Source organism: Pavona decussata, unplaced genomic scaffold (assembly GCF_977016875.1).
Source record: "Pavona decussata unplaced genomic scaffold, jaPavDecu1.1 SCAFFOLD_135, whole genome shotgun sequence".
Lineage (NCBI taxonomy): Eukaryota > Metazoa > Cnidaria > Anthozoa > Scleractinia > Agariciidae > Pavona > Pavona decussata.
The window spans coordinates 774415-794662 of record NW_028145548.1 but is presented as its reverse complement, the minus strand read 5'-3'; the positions used below and the strand labels follow the sequence as shown (position 1 = coordinate 794662).

General features: G+C 39.7%; 2 protein-coding genes across 3 annotated transcripts; both read right to left on the bottom strand.

Moving 5' to 3' along the window:
• Positions 1-253: 253 nt before the first annotated feature.
• LOC146467521 (uncharacterized) lies at positions 254-16274 on the bottom strand. Its single transcript, XM_085125744.1, has 6 exons — positions 15825-16274; positions 15110-15151; positions 2976-3046; positions 2078-2203; positions 1402-1593; positions 254-771 (listed from the first exon to the last, which is right to left on the bottom strand). The coding sequence occupies exons 1-6, from the start codon at positions 16076-16078 to the stop codon at positions 290-292; spliced, it is 1167 nt and encodes a 388-aa protein (XP_084981870.1). The 5' UTR covers positions 16079-16274; the 3' UTR covers positions 254-289.
• On the bottom strand, positions 7886-13830 carry LOC146467522 (uncharacterized). 2 transcript variants are annotated; one of them, XM_085125736.1, is made up of 3 exons: positions 13557-13830; positions 12139-12543; positions 7886-9912 (listed from the first exon to the last, which is right to left on the bottom strand). In XM_085125736.1, the coding sequence occupies exons 2-3, from the start codon at positions 12530-12532 to the stop codon at positions 8894-8896; spliced, it is 1413 nt and encodes a 470-aa protein (XP_084981862.1). In that variant the 5' UTR covers positions 12533-12543; positions 13557-13830; the 3' UTR covers positions 7886-8893. The 2 variants fall into 2 exon arrangements, with proteins under 2 accessions (XP_084981862.1, XP_084981861.1); XM_085125735.1 differs by having other exon boundaries at positions 13562-13830.
• Positions 16275-20248: the final 3974 nt, after the last annotated feature.

Below are 20248 nucleotides of genomic sequence, written 5' to 3'. Positions count from 1 at the left end.
GCATGCATAATGCGGCTTTTGGGGACTGAAGAAAACGTTTCAAGGAAACAAAGCTTTAATTTTTTTTTCATATTATTTCATGTTACCTTTATTGTTTTCCTTTCACTCTACATTGTGTTACTATAGTCAGTTCGTTGTTTTACTTGTTGCTTCACTCAAGTCCTGTGTTTCAACTACTTCCTATTTAGTGCAAAGGCAAATCACATTTTGATTAAATCGATTAAATCGCTTGTCAAGCTTCCCTTTCTTCGAGTCGTCGATGTGGTATGAAAAGCGTTGCATCCTCACGTCACTTGGTGCACACAGCGCATGTCAACTCTCGACCATCGACATATGGAAGGCACGGGAGAGAGCCACATCTTCCTTCCACAGGATACAGCAAGGCACCATCCTTATTGGCGAAAGTACCACGAACATACTCCGGGTCACCATCAATGCAAACGAAGTCACTTGAATGCTTGTGGCCGTAATGCTCAGTCATCAGGTACCCATGGTACTCTTCGGTCCATCCAGATGGACAGTCATTCCGTGCGGGCATCATCAGCATTGAGCCACGTGACTTGACGAAGCAGACGACACATGGAGCTTCATGATCGTGAATGGTTCTCTGAAAAGGATCACCGCTGTACTGACTGACTTGATACTCAGTGCCGTATATGTATCCGGCGGCTTGATGCCCATCCTTGTACTTGTCATACTTTGGATTGTGAGGAAGACAAAGGTAGTTCGCTCCACCCCCAAAGTGCTGGTGCCATTCTCCACCCATTATACCTAAACCAAAATCAGACAAAATCACCATGACAACATGACAGTAAGCAAGAGACTATGAGGTAGGAGAGCGAATCCCCCATACATACCCCTCTTCCTATGAGATTTTTTTTCATCTATTTTTGTTTGCGTTGCTATTTTAATGTCGACATCTTATTGGTCAATTAGAGTGACGTCATTTAATTTTAAACTCAAAATAGCATGGCGCGAACTAAAAAAGATTGAAAATAATTATCATGGGGCACAGAGATTCGCTCTCTTACCTCATAGTCTCTTGCAGTAAGAAACTAAAGAAAAGTGTGTTCGAGAGACTTGAACTGCTCCGGTAAAGCGGCTAAACCCCGCTTTCCGTGGATAGACAATATTTCACGAATGATTTAAGTATTTTCCATCTCCTATTCAGTTATCTTGAATTCTCCTCTATTTCGAACAAACAATGACTTCTCGTGGGCCATTTAATACCCTGCAGTCAGAGTTTAGGAGCTTATGATGTCAAATAAATGAAAATTCATGCAGGAAACGACATTCCGCTATTGTATCACAAAATGTAAAAGACACTGTTTTTGGAAACGTTTCTCCTTTTCTTTTTCAAACAGCGAAGTAAAAATTATCATCAATTGCTAATCGCTCTACCTTTATAAACTATCTGAGCACCACTGGGACATGTGGTCCTTCCCCAGCGAACATACTTCACCCCAGACTGTCCCTTTTCTCCTTTGGCTCCTTGAGGTCCCTGGGCACCAGTCCTACCAGCAGCTCCCTGGTCTCCTTTATGTCCAGGGGGGCCTGGACGCGGCTTACCAGTACCTGAATTTCCCGGTTCTCCTGTAACCAAATCACACTGGATGGATAAATATTTTATAGATGTAGATTAAATGATGAAGTGGTAGCAAGTCAACTTTTTTATCTGGTCGCATAATAAATATTTTAAAACCTGTTTGCCTCTTTGTTTGTGTTGTTTTTGTTATTGTTTTGTCTTGTTTGGTTTGGTTTGTTTAACTTTCTGTCCTTTTTTTCTCTCGGTTTTTGCCTGGTTGGCTTGCTTTATTATATTTTATTCCTGGTTTAGTTTTATTTCGTTCATTTTTTGTTTGTTTTCCTTTCCATAACCTATTTCAGGATTATTTAACAGCCACTGCGCCATAAGTTACAAAAATGAAAATGAAGTTGACTCGGGATATTGGTAGTGATTACTACAGGTCACTGATGCGTCAGGCCCTTCAACGTTTAGTTTGCAAAAACTAACATTTTGAACTAAAACTATTCTTTGAAAACTTCTGATTTAATATTCTCTATTTCCTTCGTGTACCTTTTGGACCGGTAAGTCCAGTTTCTCCTTTTGAGCCAGTTTTTCCAGCCTGACCAGGGTCTCCTTTTGGTCCAGGGGGTCCAGGTGGTCCCATTTGTTTGTTTCCAGAGTTTTGGCCATGTTGCCCTGTAATAACAAAAACAACAACTGATCACCCAAAAGTGTGTGTATTTTTTCTTTCTTTCTTTCTTTCTTTCCTTCTTTCTTTCTTTCTTTCTTTCTTTCTTTCTTTCTTTCTTTCTTTCTTTCATTCTTTCTTTCTTTCTTTCTTTCTTTCTTTCTCCCTTTCTTTCTTTCTTTCTTTCTTTCTCTCTTTCTTTCTCTCTTTCTTTCTTTCTTTCTTTTTTTCTTTCTTTCTTTCTTTCTTTCTTTCTTTCTTTCTTTTTTTCCTCCGATTTTTTTGTTTTCTTTTCTTTCCGTACTCTACTTTTTTGTTTCTTTTCTTTCTTTCTTTTTTCTATTATTTTATTTTCTTTCCTTTCTTTCGTTCCTTTCGTTCTTTCGTTCTTTCTTTTTTTTTTTTCTTTTATTTAGTTATTTCTTTCTTTTTGTTTTCCTTTCTATTTTCCTTTTTTTTTCTTTCTTCGTTTTTTTCCCCTTTCCTTCATTCGTAAGTTTGTTTTTAGGAGTTAACGAGTCACTAACTTTAACACATTATTCACTTTAAAACCCCTCTTCATTTTTTCCAAGCGCTCTGGATTTGGTCATTTTGTGTGCTTGGAAGTGCATTTTTTTGTTGTAGCGATGCTTCAATGAGTTCAGTTGCAATAAGATATGAAGCTTGCAAATGTTTTTAGTCACAGGCTACATCAAAGTATTGTTCCCACAAGAAACTATCCTCCTTATCTAGCTAAAGCAGGATATAGTTAGGTAAGTTAAATATTCAATGTATACCAACCTAGAAGGTAGATCAGGAGGGACCCATAAGAATCGCTTGATCTTGGTGGCAAACGCAGCAAGACATCAATTCTGCAAAAAGAACATGTTTCAGTGGAAAACGAAGAACAAGTCTGTGGATGAAATCTTTAAATTAACTCTATTCACATGTACTTTTCTGCACAGCTGTTAAAATATTATCATGTGTACAAAGGTGTCTGTAAGCATGTCTAATTCTGTGGACAAAATCCTAAGATTTTTCTTTCAAATGAAAGCTGTTGAAAAGGAATTTTAAGTGACGAAGACTAGAGTATTATACTGGAAAAGTGGTATTAACTTTTGCGTTTGAGGATGAAATCCTAAAGTGTGATCCAAATGAAAGCTACTGAGCAGTACTCTCCTAGTGCGCTGTTTATTATACTGTACTGGATGGCTCTAGCTTTTTTTACTCTGTTGTTGAAATTTTAAAATGTGACCATTCCACCCTGAAAGCCATTGAGGAGTAATTTCTACTTCCACTTCTGGGTCTGTGGATGAAATCTAAGGTTTCACCACTCAAATGAAAGCTACTGAGCAGCACTTTTCTGCGTGCTTCATTATGCTGACCAACTTCGTTCTAACTTTTGATTCTCAGCGCGAAATCTTAAAATGTGACCATTCAAATAACAGCTTCTTAGCAGTACTTTCATGTGGTGCTGTTTGTTATGCTCTTCAGGGTGGTTTTAACGTTTGACTCTGTGATTGAACTCCTAAGTGTAATCTGATTTATTTAATAGCTTTAGGTATTAATTTTCCTGATGTTTTGCAGTGGCGATAATGCGTTTGAAGTGGTTCTAAGGTTTGAGTCTGTGGATAAAATTCAGTGAATGCAATAAAACTTAATGAGCTGTAATTTGCTGTACATCATAAGATGTTACAAGTTTTGATCGGATGTGTGAAGTGAGCAGTACTAGTCATTCTTCTCATGTACTTTTTAATTACATATGCCTGAAAAGGTGTACCTTCCGTTTTAAGCCTGTGCCTAAAATCCTGAAGTGTAACAATTTAATGAAAAATATGAGTATCACTTCCTGTGTTGCTGTTTATTGTGCTGTACAAAGTCGGTCTAACTGTTTTGTCACTGGCTGACTTTTTTTCAAGTGTGATCATCCAAACGAAAGCTCAGCAACAGTATTTTACTGTGTTTTCCCTGATAATGTTTACCATGGTTTACAGGGTCAGTTCCATCTTTCCAGTTTGTGGATCAAGTCCATGATATACTATGATTTACAAAGCGGTTCCCACTTTTTAGTCTGTGGATGAAATCCATGATATGGTTTACTATGCTTTACAATTTGGTTCCCCTGTGGGGACGTTTATTCTAGTGTCAGTACTAGGTGGTTCTAGCTTCTGAGTCTGCGGATGAAATGCTCGGATGAAACCTACTGGGCAGTACGGTGTAATATGGTGTGCAAGGTGATTCTAACTTTTTGAGTCTTAGGATGAAATCTTAGCAGCAATTTCCTTGCCCTTTGGTGTTATACCACACATTTTCAGTCTTCGTATAAAATTCTTACATGTGACTAATCAAATGCACACTTATCAGCAGTACTTTGAGACTGGATAAATCCTTCATCTTTTCTAACAAAAATTTCCTGCGCATGTTGCTGTTCCCTATATCCCTGGGTAAATCTAAATCAGTTTGCGGAAAGGTGATTCTTTATATTAACAAACTAATGTTTAGAAATTCAAGTTTACAGCCCAGGTGTTCTATTGGAGAAAGGAGGTTGATAAATCAATGAAAAACTTCAGAATTTTGGCAGCAATTAATCAGCGCGCTCTCATTGGCAAGCCAGATTTGTTATTCTGATAAGACACAAGTTTCAGTAGGAGTGTAGAGCTTGCTGAGAAGAGATAAAAATGTTGGTAATATTTACCATATACTCATTTTATGCGCTACAGACTTGCTTGGCAAAAAGGCGTCTAAATTGAAAAGATTAATACTATAAGATATGGCATGAACAGCAAAAACTGAATTTCATCTTGCCATCACTTCACCTTGCGTTTTTATGCCCTGAGATTTTAGTGGCATTAAGGGCACAACAAGATACTGAGCAGTACTTTCCTGTTGCGTTGTTTATGATGCTGTACAGGGTGGCTCTAGCAGTTTTACTCTGTTGATGAAATCTTAAATTATGACCATTCCACCCTGAAAGCCATTGAAGAGTAATTTCTACTTCCACTTCTGGGTCTGTGTATGAAATCCTAAGGTTTCACCACTCAAATTAAAGCTACTAAGCAGCATTTTTCTGCGTGCTTCATTATGCTGACCAACTTCGTTCTAACTTTTGATTCTCATCATGAAATCTTAAAATGTGACCATTCAAATAACAGCTGCTTAGCAGTACTTTCGTGTGGTGCTGTTTGTTATGTTCTTCAGGGTGGTATTAACCTTTGACGCTGTGATTGAACTCCTAAGTGTAATGTGATTTATTTAATAGCTTTGGATATTAATTACCTGCGATGTTGTTTAGTGGCGATGATGCGTTTGAAGGGGTCCCAAGGTTTGAGTCTGTGGATAATATTTAGTGAATGCAAATGAAACTGAAAAATGAAACCTATCGAGCTGTAATTTGCTGTATATCATAAGACGTTACAAATTGTGAGGTGAGCAGTACAAGTCCTTTATCTCGTGTACGTTTTAGTTATATATGCCTTAAAAGGTGCACAATTTCAATAACAGCTGCTAAGAAGTACTTTCATGTGGTGCTGTTTGTTATGCTCTTCAGGGTGGTTTTAACGTTTGACGCTGCGATTGAACTCCTAAGTGTAATCTGATTTATTTAATAGGTTTGGATATTAATTTCCCTGCGATGTTTTCCAGTGGCGATGGTGCGTTTGAAGTGGTTCTAAGGTTTGAGTCTGTGCATAAAATTCAGTGAAAGCAATTGAAACCTATCGAGCTGTAATTTGCTGTATATCATAAGATGTTACAAATTTTGATCGGATGTGTGAAGTGAGCAGTACTAGTCATTTTTCTCAAGTACTTTTTAATTATATATGCCTGAAAAGGTGTACCCTCCGTTTCAAACCTGTACCTGAAATCCCGAAGTGTAACCACTCACATGAAAAATATGAGTATCACTTCCTGTGTTCCTGTTTATTGTGCTGTACAAAGTTGGTCTAACTGTTTTGTCACTGGCTGACTGTTTGTCTAGTGTGATCATCCAAACGAAAGCTAAGCGACTGTATTTTACTCTGTTTTCCATGATATTGTTTACCATTCTTTACAAGGTGAGTTCCAACTTTGCAGTCTGTGGATAAAATCCATGATATGGTTTTATGCTTTAAAAGTGTCTGTGGATAAAATCCATGATACTGTTTACCATGCTTTACAAAGTGGTTCCAAGTTTTCAGTCTGCGGATGAAATCCATGGTATGGTTTTACCATGCTTTACAAAGTGGTTACAACCTTTCAGTCTATGGATGAAATCCTAAAGTGCCGAGCAGTACTTCCCCGTGGGGAAGTTTATTCTGCTGTCAGTACTAGGTGGCTCTCGCTTCTGAGTCTGCGGATGAAATCCTCGGATGAAACCTACTGGACAGTACTGTTTATTATGGTGTACAAAGTGATTCTTACTTTTTGAGTCTGAGGATGAAAACGTAGCAGCAATTTCCTTGCCCTTTGGTGTTATACCACACATTTTCAGTCTTCGTATAAAATTCTTACATGTGACTAATCAAATGCACACTTATCAGCAGTACTTTGAGACTGAATAAACCCTTAATCTTTTTTAACCGAAATTTCCTGCGCATGTTGCTGTTCCCTATATCCCTGGGTAAATCTAACTTTTGCGGGAAGGTGATTCTTTATATTAATAAACTAATGTTTTGGATTTCAAGTTTTCAGCCAAGGTGTTCTACTCGGAGAAAGGGATTGATAAATCAATAAGAAACTTTAGAATTTTGTGAGCAACTAAACAGCGAGCTTTCATTGGCAAGCCAGATTAGTAGCAGTGCAGAGCTTGTTGAAAATACAGGTTGGTAATATTTACCATATATTCATTTTTATGCGCTTCAGACTTGCTTGGAAAAAAAGGAATTAATTTTAAAAGATTAAAACTATTAGCTATGGCATGAACAGCAAAAACTGAATTTGATCATGCCAACATTTCACCTTGCGTTTTTATGCCCTGAGAAAATTAAAGAACCAATTTTTGTGGCATAAAAGTCCCCACAAGAAAATTTGAAAAAATCAATTTCATCAAGTAATGAAATTTCAAAGCGCGTTCTATAAAAAATATGATCCCTACTGAACTCTTAACTGTTTATATTAGTTACGAAAAGCACCTTAGAAACTTCAAAATTTTGGCAGCAATTAATCAACGCGCTCTCACTGGCAAGCCAGCTGATTGGTTATTCTGAGAGGAAACAAGCTTCAGTAGGAGTGTAGAGCTTGTTGAGAAGACATAAAATGTTGGTAATATTTACCATATAGTCATTTTCATGCGCCTCAGACTTACTTGGCAAAAAAGCATCTAATTTGAAAAGATTAAAACTATCAGCTATGGCATGAACAGCAAAAACTAAATTTGATCTTGCAAACACTTCACCTTGCGTTTTTATACCCTGAAAAAAAAAAAGGACCGATTTTAGTGGCATAAAAGTCCCCACAAGAAAATTTGAAATAATCGATTTCATCAAGTAATGGTTAAAATTTCAAAGCGCTTTCTATAAAAATATGATCCCTACTGAACTCTTAACTGCTTATATTAATAACGAAAAGCACCTTAGAAACTTCAAAATTTTGGCAGCAATTAATCAACGCACTCTCACTGGCAAGCCAGCTGATTGGTTATTCTGAGAGGAAACAAGCTTCAGTAGGAGTGTAGAGCTTGTTGAGAAGACATAAAATGTTGGTAATATTTACCATATAGTCATTTATGTCTCCTCTCTGCGGTTGCGAGCAACATTTAAAGAGATCAATTTTGATTGCCAACAGCCAAGCTTGTTTGCGAGAGCGCTTTAGTAAAACCTTAAAACATAACACAAACTCACTTTGTTTGGGATAAAAATTTGGCCATTGTTAATGGCCGCTTTTAATTGAAAAGTACAAAACTTAAACTAATATCTGACAAACGTTGAGGTAACAATAAGGTATTAAAAGCTCTAGCAAAGGTGAGGGCCAGAAAAAAGGCAAACTACACAATTAAATACAATAATTACACGGGCGGAAGACGGGGACGGGGGTGGGTTGATTGCTTGATTTTCTTGAAATCTGAAGTTTAAGGCTTGCAGACTGAGAGGGCGAACTAATGGATACGCCCTCTTATAAAGGGTCTTTGCCTAACTATGAAAGCGAGGCTAAGTATTTTTACTGTGAGTGAACATTTGGCCAAAAGCCTCGTGATGTTGCGAAAAGGTTATTGTCCGGATACTCTCGTGATAATCATACGATGGTGATCTGTTTTAGTAAAGATCCAAGGTTCAAACGAGGAACCATGAGCCATTGTCTCACAACCAACTCACCCCTGTCCCCTGTGACAAACCTAATAGAGAAGGCACCCGGGAGGGAGACATAAAAGCTTTTATTTGGTTGCAATAAAATCCATTTATGTCTCCTCTCTGCGGTTGCGAGCAACATTTAAAGAGATCAATTTTGATTGCCAACAGCCAAGCTTGTTTGCGAGAGCGCTTTAGTAAAACCTTAAAACATAACACAAACTCACTTTGTTTGGGATAAAAATTTGGCCATTGTTAATGGCCGCTTTTAATTGAAAAGTACAAAACTTAAACTAATATCTGACAAACGTTGAGGTAACAATAAGGTATTAAAAGCTCTAGCAAAGGTGAGGGCCAGAAAAAAGGCCACAGGGCGCTGTTTCAGCGGCCCGCCCCACCCGAAGGCTGTTGGCAAGAACTGACCTTTGGCGAATGAAAACATAGCGCCTGCATAAGTTTTCAACTACAAGAATCGGCCAATCTAGTCTTAATACTAGGAGTTCGAATATAGCGAAGAAAAGCAGTTGACTTCCAGCGGCCTAGAAGGCGGATTTGAGAGTCGGAAAACCCTTTGGCAGATGCCCAGCTAGCAGCACCGATGCGAAAACTATGGGCCTTGTACAAAGAAGTATCTAGGTTGCAAAATTTAAGAGCGGCATTAAGTCTCTCTACAAAAAACGTGCGGCTGATGGGTGTCCCATCTGGCCAACAAAACAAAGGACCGCGAACCGGACCCCTCATAGATATAAAGTTTAATATAAGCTGTACTGGACAGCAAGTCGCTTCTGGATATATATAAATTACGAAGGGTGGCCCGGAGTTCTTATGTTTATAGTTACAAATAGTTAACTGAAGGGCCCTAGCAATTCCTCGATCATCAACGAGGCGATCTAACTGAGTAATATCTATGAGATTAGTGGCATCGCTACGAGAAGCTGTGATCTCGCCAATTCGAAGAAAGGCGAAAAATGCTATGGCACACATTGCAGACATAAGTAAAATCTGATAGCGTGATGAAATAGTGTGATCAAAAGCGCTGATTAATTGACGCAGCACTGGTAGAGTGATAGGTAATCGCACGTCATTAACTGGAGCTAATTTCCTATAGCCCTTCAGGACTTGCACGATCAGAGGCGAATCCGTAGGATCGGCTAATTCTGCGAGTTTATGGACATAACTGATAGCAGAAATATAGGTAGTTACGGATGACGAAGCATACTTAAGTGAGTATAAATGAGAGATAAAAAGAGCCAGAATAGCTGGCTGGATTGGTAGCGGGACAGGCATATCACCCATATATTGAACGCACCAATCAGTAAATAACTTCCATGGTCGCTTGTAAACGGAAGCGGACCCCTTACTTATGCTAGCTTCTAAAAGTGTTTTAGTTATAGATGCCAGTTCTCTGGTAACAGATGATGAGGCACAGCTGTTGGTTCTAATGCCATGTCCGAGGCGATGGACTTGAATTTGGTCACCTGCAAACGCGATAAAGCATCAGCTTTGGTGTTTAGAACGCCCGGGATATGCACGGCTTTAAAAAGTATATTATGTTTCAAGCAGGAGAGAACCAAGGCACGCAGAAGAACCAACAGCTCCTTATCTTTAGTTGATTTCTTATTAATGACCTCTGATAGGGCTTGGTTGTCAGTATGAAAAATGATACATTTATCAGCTAGCTCGGCCGCCCAGAGTATCATGCTAATTACGATTGGAAACATTTCGAGAACGATGATATTTTTAGAGGTCCAATTAGCTGGCCATGGCCCGTAAAGCCATTTCCGACCAAAAACAGCCCCATAACCTAAGGAGCCTGACGCATCAGTATAAAGATGAAGATGAGTTGAGGAAAGCCAATGAAAATCTAAGAAAAATGACTTGCCATTATAATTTGTAAGAAATTCTAACCAGAGCTTAAGATCGGCTTTCACTGCACGTGTTAACCTAATTAAGTGTGTCGGGCGCCGGATGCCTACTGTGAGGTTTATCATCCTGCGGAGAAAAGTTCGACCTGGCACGACAACAGAGCAAGTAAAATTTAGCAATCCGACAAGCGATTGCAACTCCCTAAGGGAAACCTTTTTCCGCTGTAGAAAAAGTTGAATGAGAGTGATACATCTACAAAGCTTGTCTCGTGGGAGACGTGCCTCCATCGTGCAAGTATCGAGTTCAATACCCGCGAAAGATAACACAGTACTAGGACCGACAGTTTTCTCAGGCGCCATGGGGACACCTAATTCACCACAAAGCCCCAGAAACTTCGTCAGGTTGTTAGCACATGATGATGATGTGTTGGCAATGATAAGAAAGTCGTCTAAAAGGTGTAAGATGCCCGAGATATCTAACTTGTACCGGGCTATCCATTCTAATGCTGTTGAAAAGGCCTCCCAGATTTTGCAGGAGCTACTAGCTCCCATTGGCAAACATTTATCGAAATAAAACTTGCCTTCCCAAAAAATACCCAGTAAGTCATAATCTCCTGGGTTAATTGGTATTAAACGGAAGGCATTTTTGACATCAGTTTTTGCTAGGGCACAGCCCCTGCCTGTGCGCCTAATAAGCCTGATAGCATCGTCGATAGATGCATAGTGAACAGATGAGGCCTCTGTGGGAATGTGAGAGTTAATAGAATTACCAAAGGGAAAGGATAAGTGATGAATTAAGCGAAATTCCCCTGGCGTCTTCTTTGGAATCAGTCCGAGCGGAGAAATGTGTAACGAAGGAAGGGGTTGTGTGACGAAAGGGCCTGCAATCCGACCTAAATTGATTTCCTTGGATAATTTATCATTGACAGCGGCAGGATTCTGAGTGGCCGACGAAAGATTGTTGCAAGTGGAGGGCACGCGGGGTCCCACATAGTCAAGCGTAAAACCTTTGTTAAAACCATCAAGGAGATATTGTTTAGATCTAAGCGGATAGCCGTCTAAATAATAGTTTAACTTATCGACTTTGACTGGAGTTGGGAGCGGTAGTGGAAGTTGGAGTGCGTGATGTGGTAGCTGAAGGTTTGATCTGTTTACATTTGGAGGCCGGGTGGACGGCACCACATTTGAAGCAGTCATGTTTAAAATTACATCCGAAACATTTGTCGCCTTGATGGAATTTCCAACAAAACCCGCGAGGAAAGGGCTGTTTCACCTGCCTATTAATATTGTTTGCAAGGTTGCCCTGAGAAGAGCTTCTAGTCATGTGATGCGCCTGCAACCACAATTCCCAATGGATTTCTTCCCAGGGAAACAAGGATTTTTGACGCAAGTAGCGAAAATTCTCGTCATAATAACGCCAATTAGCGTTCTTAGCTGCCAGATCACGCACCGTTGTACTGTATTTCATTAAACCTGGGGCACTATCTGGAAAGCGTACTGTGTAAATCGCCACGAAAGTTTGAAAAGCAGTAGTCCACTGATCAATAGACACTATGCGTTTGGAAACCTGGGCAGGCTCAAGACTGACAATAGGCTGGTTAGACAAAGAAGACGATTTAACAGTAAAATTATATTTTGGATCCCCCGGAAGGGAGGAGAGCAAAGTTCCAAGATCGATGTATTCATTGGCCCAAATTTTTGTCTGAATTTTGTCTGGAACTTTACTCGACAAGGGAACGGAAATCAACTGGTGGATCTTTTCAGGCCTTGTATCAGTCTCGAGACTACCAGGTTCTATAACTGAGTTAGCTAATTGCGTATTAGCGATGTGGCCCTCACCAGTAATGTCTTGGACGACCGCTGCCACTGACCCCTGTACAGCAGCCGCAGGATCGGAGGCTGTATCTTCGGTGGAAAGTAAGCCAGCAGACCTCAGGCTTTGGACCACGGCGGCTGAAATGGCGGATGTTAATTCGGGTAGCAAGTTAGCCGTCACCGAGTTAGTGGCTGTGGAAGAAGTGGACGGCGCGGGCGCGGGCGCAGCTGATGTGGTCTGGATGACTGGTTGACGTGCTAGTGCGCTTGGGTGAGTGCCAGTGGTGTGGTTTATGGCTGGAACTTGTGCCTTTGAACGAGAGCGGCCAGGAGATTTGGAGACTCCAGCTTTAGGTTTTTTACCCGCAGTGGATGGCGTGGCTGTAGCTGGACTGCGGCGCTTTCCTCGGGTCATCATAGTGTATTTACCTAAACACGCGCGATAAATTCTAATTGAGAAAGAGCAAAAATGTAAAAAAGAAGGAGGGGGGGGGTGGGAGGGGTGGTTTAAGGGGGGGGGGGGGGGGGGCGGTCATATCCACCGAACATTTATGCTCAGGAAATAAATAAATGACAAACGAGTCACTGAAGGAACCGGTTTAGTTAAGGAACAAATCGGCAACATGTTTGGCAAACCCAAAAATTGAGATGCCGCGAGGAACATGCAAAATATGCCGGATATGGTGTCAAAACCGGTCCGTAAATGACATAAAACAGTTATCAATCAGAGCAAACGTAAATGTCTGGTGGATAATGACACGTTTGAAGCTGTCAGACCGCCTCACGACCCTTATCGCCCGAAAGTTGTTTCAAGGCAAACAAAATTGCGCCACGATAGCTCCGATAGAGGGTATAATTGCCTTGATCATTGAGATGTACTCCATCGCGGCATAATACAGGAATGTTGGGATTACGTAGCCCCTTGTGATACCAGAAGTCTGCATAAACTAGTGGTTCAAGAACCACTTGAAGATACTGATTTAAAACATCAACTTTAACATTGTAGTCAGGGATATGGGTGGGCGTTTTAGATCTGTGAATGACCTGGCAAACCACTACAAAGGCGGCGCCGCAATGATCGTGCAGAAAAGATACTAAGTGCTCAATATCCGAGCCAACTGACTCAGGGCGCCGCCCCACAGAACACAGATCGTTGGATCCCAGCTCCAAGAGGATAATTTCAGGCTGCAAGGCCTTAACTTTAGCGATGTCAAATTGTAGTGTCTTAGGAACTGTTCTGCCACCAATACCAAGAAAAGAAAGATCTACTGACGATAGGTCAAAGTCCGGAACCGTTCGTCTGTCGCGACTTTGATGAAGAAATACATTAAGCCGACGGACAAATGAGTGCCCCAAAATAAGGACTTTGTGTGTACAATTCATAGTAGCAAATTCAAAATATGAAAAGGCGTAAAAGGAATAAAGACTAAAAGGGGGTATACTTAACGTTGATGGCTTGATTGCTTGATTTTCTTGAAATCTGAAGTTTAAGGCTTGCAGACTGAGAGGGCGAACTAATGGATACGCCCTCTTATAAAGGGTCTTTGCCTAACTATGAAAGCGAGGCTAAGTATTTTTACTGTGAGTGAACATTTGGCCAAAAGCCTCGTGATGTTGCGAAAAGGTTATTGTCCGGATACTCTCGTGATAATCATACGATGGTGATCTGTTTTAGTAAAGATCCAAGGTTCAAACGAGGAACCATGAGCCATTGTCTCACAACCAACTCACCCCTGTCCCCTGTGACAAACCTAATAGAGAAGGCACCCGGGAGGGAGACATAAAAGCTTTTATTTGGTTGCAATAAAATCCATTTTCATGCGCCTCAGACTTACTTGGCAAAAAAGCATCTAATTTGAAAAGATTAAAACTATCAGCTATGGCATGAACAGCAAAAACTAAATTTGATCATGCCAACGCTTCACCTTGCGTTTTTATGCCCTGAGAAAATTAAAGGACCGATTTTAGTGGCATAAAAGTCCCCACAAGAAAATTTGAAAACATTGATTTCATCCAGTAATGAATAAAATTTCAAAGCGCTTTCTATAAAAATATGATCTCTACTGAACTCTTAACTGCTTATATTAATAACGAAAAGCACCTTAAAAACTTCAAAATTTTGATAGCAATAAATCAGCGCGCTCTCACTGGCAAGCCACATTTGTCATTCTGAAAGGAAACAAGCTTCAGTAGGAGTGTAGAGCTTGTTGAGAAGACATAAAATGTTGGTAATATTTACCATATAGTCATTTTCATGCGCCTCAGACTTACTTGGCAAAAAAGCATCTAATTTGAAAAGATTAAAACTATCAGCTATGACATGAACAGCAAAAACTGAATTTGATCATGCCAACGCTTCACCTTGCGTTTTTATGCCCTGAGAAAATTAAAGGACCGATTTTAGTGGCATAAAAGTCCCCACAAGAAAATTTGAAAACATTGATTTCATCCAGTAATGAATAAAATTTCAAAGTGCGTTCTATAAAAAATATGATCCCTACCGAACTCTTAACTGCTTATATAAATTACGAAAAGCACCTTAGAAACTTCAACATTTTGGCAGCAATTAATCAATGCGCTCTCACTGGCAAGCCAGATTTGTTATTCTGAGAGGAACCAAGCTTCAGTAGAAGTGTAGAGCTTGTTGAGAAGAGATAAAATGTTGGTAATATTTACCTTATACTCATTTTATGCGCTTCAGACTTGCTTGGCAAAAAAGCATCTAATTTTAAAAGATTAAAACTATCAGCTAGGACATGAACAGCAAAAACTAAATTTGTACTTGCCAACACTTCACCTTGCGTTTTTATGCCCTTAAAAGTCGCCACAAGAAAATTTGAAATTATTTTATCAAGTAATGAATATAATTTCAAAGCGCGTTATATAAAATATATGATCTCTACAGAACTCTTAACTGCTTATATTAATTACGAAAATCGCCTTAGAACCAAAAATAAAGAAGCAAGCTTTATATATATTGATAAGAGTTCCATACCTTTTTTCTATTTCTTCCAATCTTTTGGTACTTTCGTTGTACCTGTAAAAGAGAGATCAGGGTGTCAGGATATTTCCACTTGGCATTATTAATTTCATCATATGTTGATTTCGCTTGTCCTCGAGCAAAGCTCTTTAACTTTCTCAGTTCATACCCTGAAACTCGCGCCTACATGGATTAATCGATTTATAGCAAAGTATGTTGGCTATGCAGCCCTGACAGATCGTCCAAATTCCCCGCAAAATTTAGAAGCCTTTTTCGAGAATATTTGGATTTTATAACTAGCTGAATAGTTGATTGGGAGATGGATAAATGCAAACACAACTATTGTAGTAGCAGTAGAACATGTGGTCGGAAATTTCTCTCCACGTTAAAACTTAGCTGGGATTCTTGGCTTCCGAAAATGCATGAAATTGTTTTCTATGTTAGAGTATGTTGCGAACATGCTTATACACAATCTCAGCCGCTTTAGTAAGGCAATCGCTCCTTCACATCAAAGGTATTTTCAGACATTTCACGTAATACCATGGTAAAACCGAAAGGCTTAAATGTCTCTCAGGCTACGAAACTGATAATTAGCTGATACTGTACGTAAATTAAATTATCTTAGCTTTTTATATTTCTTTATTCAGGTTTGAAGTGAGATCTGCTTGGCAGTTGGTAAAATTTACGGTTATTCAAAATTTGAAAACTAAGAAATTAATCCAACGTATACCTTTCCTCCATGGATTTCAATCGTTTTTCAACTTCCGTCAGGTTGGGGGTCGAATTTTTCTTAATTGCTCTTCGTCCACGGTACAACAAGGATTGTTTCAGTTCACCTGTTTCAGCGGCGCTATCAGCTTCTACTCGACGCTGTCCTTCCCGAGTTTCATCCATGGCAGAGATGTGAGCCAGAATGGCAGAACACATCATTAAAACAACCATGAAACGCAGACCATCCCGAAGTGTAATCACAGACAATGGCATTGAGGACCGAACGGGCTTTCAGTTACTCGAACGAGATTAAGGCCGAGAAAAGCAAAATAACTTTCTTTCTCTAATCTCCAACACAACAAAGTTGTTTTGTGTAGTCGATATGGAAGGATATAGAGTCATGGGCGAGAATTTTTTCTCGTTCAGTGTGACGTTTCAGCATTTGAACAATACAAAAATATACCGTGACAAATGTCAATATACGTGGCTGCTGGTGAATTTGCAATTTTTAAAAGCAGTTTTCATCGGTCAAGGTTTCGCTCGCAGGAGGCAGTAAGGGTTCCCATGTCGAAGCGGGACTGCTCGGGATGCTACTAGAGACCTTTAGATTTTAGTACGAGAACGACTACCAATGTGAAATTTGACTTCAAGTTTTTAGCGAGGTAAGGGACCTTAACCAGCGACGACGACGACGTCAACGAGAACGTCAGGAAACAATAGCTTTAATTAGCAAAACACTGGGTCTGCACGTGCGTTGTAAACTTTGGTACATTTCTTTGTCGTCCTCTGCAAAACAACAACGTGAAATAACCAAATTTAAGGTTTTATGGAGAACGTGAACGTATGATCATTAATTTTTCTTTCTCTTTCTGAACTTTAAAGGCGCCCCTACGACGTTAGCTCCTCGATAGTTCGGCTACATTGCACAAACTGAGAGAGTATAAATCATCGCTAATTTATTCAGAAGACGCGAAGGAAATTTTTTAAGTTTTGTCTTCGTCGTCGTCGTCGTCGTCGTCGTCTCTGCCTAAGGTCCCTAGTTACTCTTTAGTGAGCGACGAACTTGACGAAGTTGTTTTGAATGACCATAGCTAAGTCCAAAAGACGAGATCACCTGTTTCGAGGATACTTTTTCAATTATACGCCGTTCTCACAAACACTCGTAGTAAAATGACGACAGCTATCTCGTTTTCCTGCCGAAATGACACTCCTTTACTGATTCGCGCGCGCTCTTTGCCTATTGGTAGAACTCGCAGTCGTTCTCACTGGTACTTAGTGGGTCGCTACTTAAGCAACGACGACGGCCGAAGCAACGACAACGCCTCAAAACGATAGGTTCAGGATAAGCAAAAAAGAAATAGCTCTGCACGAGCGTATTAAATTCTGGTGGATTATTTTTACCACGGTCCTGTTCAAAACAAAAACGTGAAATGACGAAATTCAAGCTTTTGTGGAGAACGTGACAACTGAACGTGAGCGCACGACGTTGAATAGTTCATTCACTCTCAGTTCGCTCTCTTTCGTTCTCTTGAACACAACTACTACAATTTCATTCCCGAGTAGTTCAGTTTTGCACAAATTGAACAATTGAAATAATGTAATTGCTATGTAGCACAACTAAAATGAAGTTATATTTTTAATTGCAAGTGTTATTTTTATTCATTGTAATTGGCGTTAAGAAGGGAACTTTGGCAGCGACGACGCATGGCATTATAAAGGACGAGATGCGACTGAGCCCCTGTTATTTTAACTCACACAACCATTAAGAGAGATCAGAATGAGGATTCAGTGACTGCTGCGGTGCGATAAAGAAAGGAATGAAAATTGATGGCTGGAAGTGCGTCTCGGTTTCATTTTGATGAAGATTCAATGATAGCAATGTCAATATGCGTTAATTAACAGATAAAGAAGCCTCGAATATACTCTGTTCTGGCGCCAGTTGTTCAAAGGGTGGATAACTTTATCCACTGGATAAGTCACTATCCAGCGGAGCACATGTACTCTAACTAACGCTTTTGGCAAGTTTTCCACACAATCCGATACTTAAATTTGACATATCCTTTTACTCTATCCACAAATTATAGGGATATCGGTAAAAATCTTGCACACATTTCATCTGCCGGATAGCGACCTATCCAGTGGATAAAGTTATCCGCTCTTTGAACAACTGGGGCCTGTTGTACAGCTCGCAGGAAACGGCTAGAGCACAAACGAAGTGTAGGGGGGAGCCCGAGACACAGTAGAGCGTTTCTAAATTAACTTCTTGAGTGCTCTAGCCGCCGCTTACCAATTCCTTACAACACAACAGAGCATAGTCTGAAAGGCTTCTTTATTTGTTATATAATTATGATAAACAATCCTTAAATTTCCCCACGCATTCGCCCTTATTTTCAAAACAAACGAACGGAAGTGCGTCAGTGTGTAAAGCACGCTAAAATAAGCCGATCATAATTCTTGTTACAAAAATTCAAATGATTTGATTGATTGAACAAGACGAAAGCTGCCAAACATGTCAAAGCATCAAAGTTCACAAATTGAAATGGGGCTAAAGTACATAAGACTTCGAGTGAAACACGAGTGCTTCTTCATAGTTTTTCAGTCCAAAAATCAGGACCGCAAGGTGAAATGTTCAATGACATCCGGCCGCCATTGTGGCTCATGAAAACCTGGAAGTTGTAACAAAACAACTAGAAAACAAACTGCTTAAAGCCTGTGGCCGGTGCTTAACAAACTGCTGCGCTGTGTTTTGTGAATGAACAACAATCGAATTTGCGGGAACAAGAGGATTGCTCGAACTGGTGACAGCGTAAGGAAAATTAGACTGCTGTATGACTTCTGTGGCCTTCCACTCAATGCACTGGAGAGGATATCTGAACAAGCTCTCAGTTGTTCACTCGAAGGGCGAACGTTATAATTTCTGATGCTTGCTTCACAATGATGACCGGAGATGGCCATGATGTGCCGCGATGGAACTAATGCGCGTCGGATCACAGCGTGATTGCAGTCAGAGACAACGTTAAGTTCTTGTATATAAGTGTGTACTCGCTAGCTAATTAACTTTTCAGTTTTCTTAATGCCTTTTTTTGTTGGATATTTTATTTCTACACGAAAATATAGCCAGCGAGCGTTTACCGTACATGTATTTGAGTTTTTAACACTGTATTTAAGCTTATGGTATTTTTTCGTTTTACAGCTTACCTTCAAGAAATCGCACAGCCCATTTTGTGTTATCTTTGGCGTTTTTCGTATCTGCTCTCGTCAGTAATTTCTTCAATTTCGGCGCTTGGCATTTTTGCGAATCTTTGCTTGTTTATGTTTCTACGTGGCTCCTTGTTTTCATTGCTAACTTTTTTCGGTAACTTCACTTTCAATTTCCATGTAATTTGTACTGTTGCTCACAGGATGGTCTATATCAATTGAAGATAACAGCTCGTTTTCGTTTTCGTTTCCCAGGTCCTATAAGACGTCCAGGTAAAAAAAAAAAGCCGTAGCCGAGAGAAGTCCGGGAATTGGTCGGCCATTTTACAAACGGGCCGATGGCGTGACACCATAACTCCGTGTTTCTGTAAAGCACGATGTTTCAACCAATCATGGCGCTTGTTTAATCGAAACTTTGTTATAAAAGTAAATTAAATAATTAAGAAGCTTATGTTTGTTCCGTCGGCTCAACGAAGACAAAATTTTTGACGTATTTGTATTGAGGTCGAAATAGCTGAACATTATGCTAATCTTGATGGCGAACGAAAATAATTAATGAAAGGTGAAGTTGTCTAGCTGAACAACTTCAGTTTAATTACGTGAGATTTAAGTCCGCGAGAGTCAAAGGATTAGGCGCCATCGAAAAGCTGGGCACAAAAGCAGGAAAAACGAGATTATTAAAAACAGAAAATTTCTTTGTAATCTGTGTACACTCGATTAAAAAAACGTTGTTAGATAAAAGGTATCAACATTGAACGGTATTTGTTCCAACGGCTTTCTTCACCGCTTTGTTCGCCTCGTGGAATGCGGGCATCACTTTTTCCTTGCTTCGACCAACTGGTTCATGTCGTCGTACACAGTAAATTTGTTATACCTGTGCGAAAAAACAACTGAAGTTATGTGTCCGAATAAGGTTAATTCAGTTGAATTGAAAAAGTAAATTATCACTCGAGACAGAAATTTAACATCGAGTGAAAGGAAACTAAACTTTGGAAACTTTCATCCATACAGGTTTAGTCAGTCTTCAAATTAGAACTGGCCACTATGTTTATGTTTCCTATTTTTGCGTAATTGTTTGCATAACCCTTAAATGATTAATACAGAGGGAAGATGATTCTTTTTGAAACGTTTTCTCGTTAAACATTGAACCAAAATATCTATCGGTCACACTGAGTAAATCTAACAGTGACACTAACTTCTTATGATTATTTCTGTCGTATCATATGAGTCTGAAATTGTTTCTCA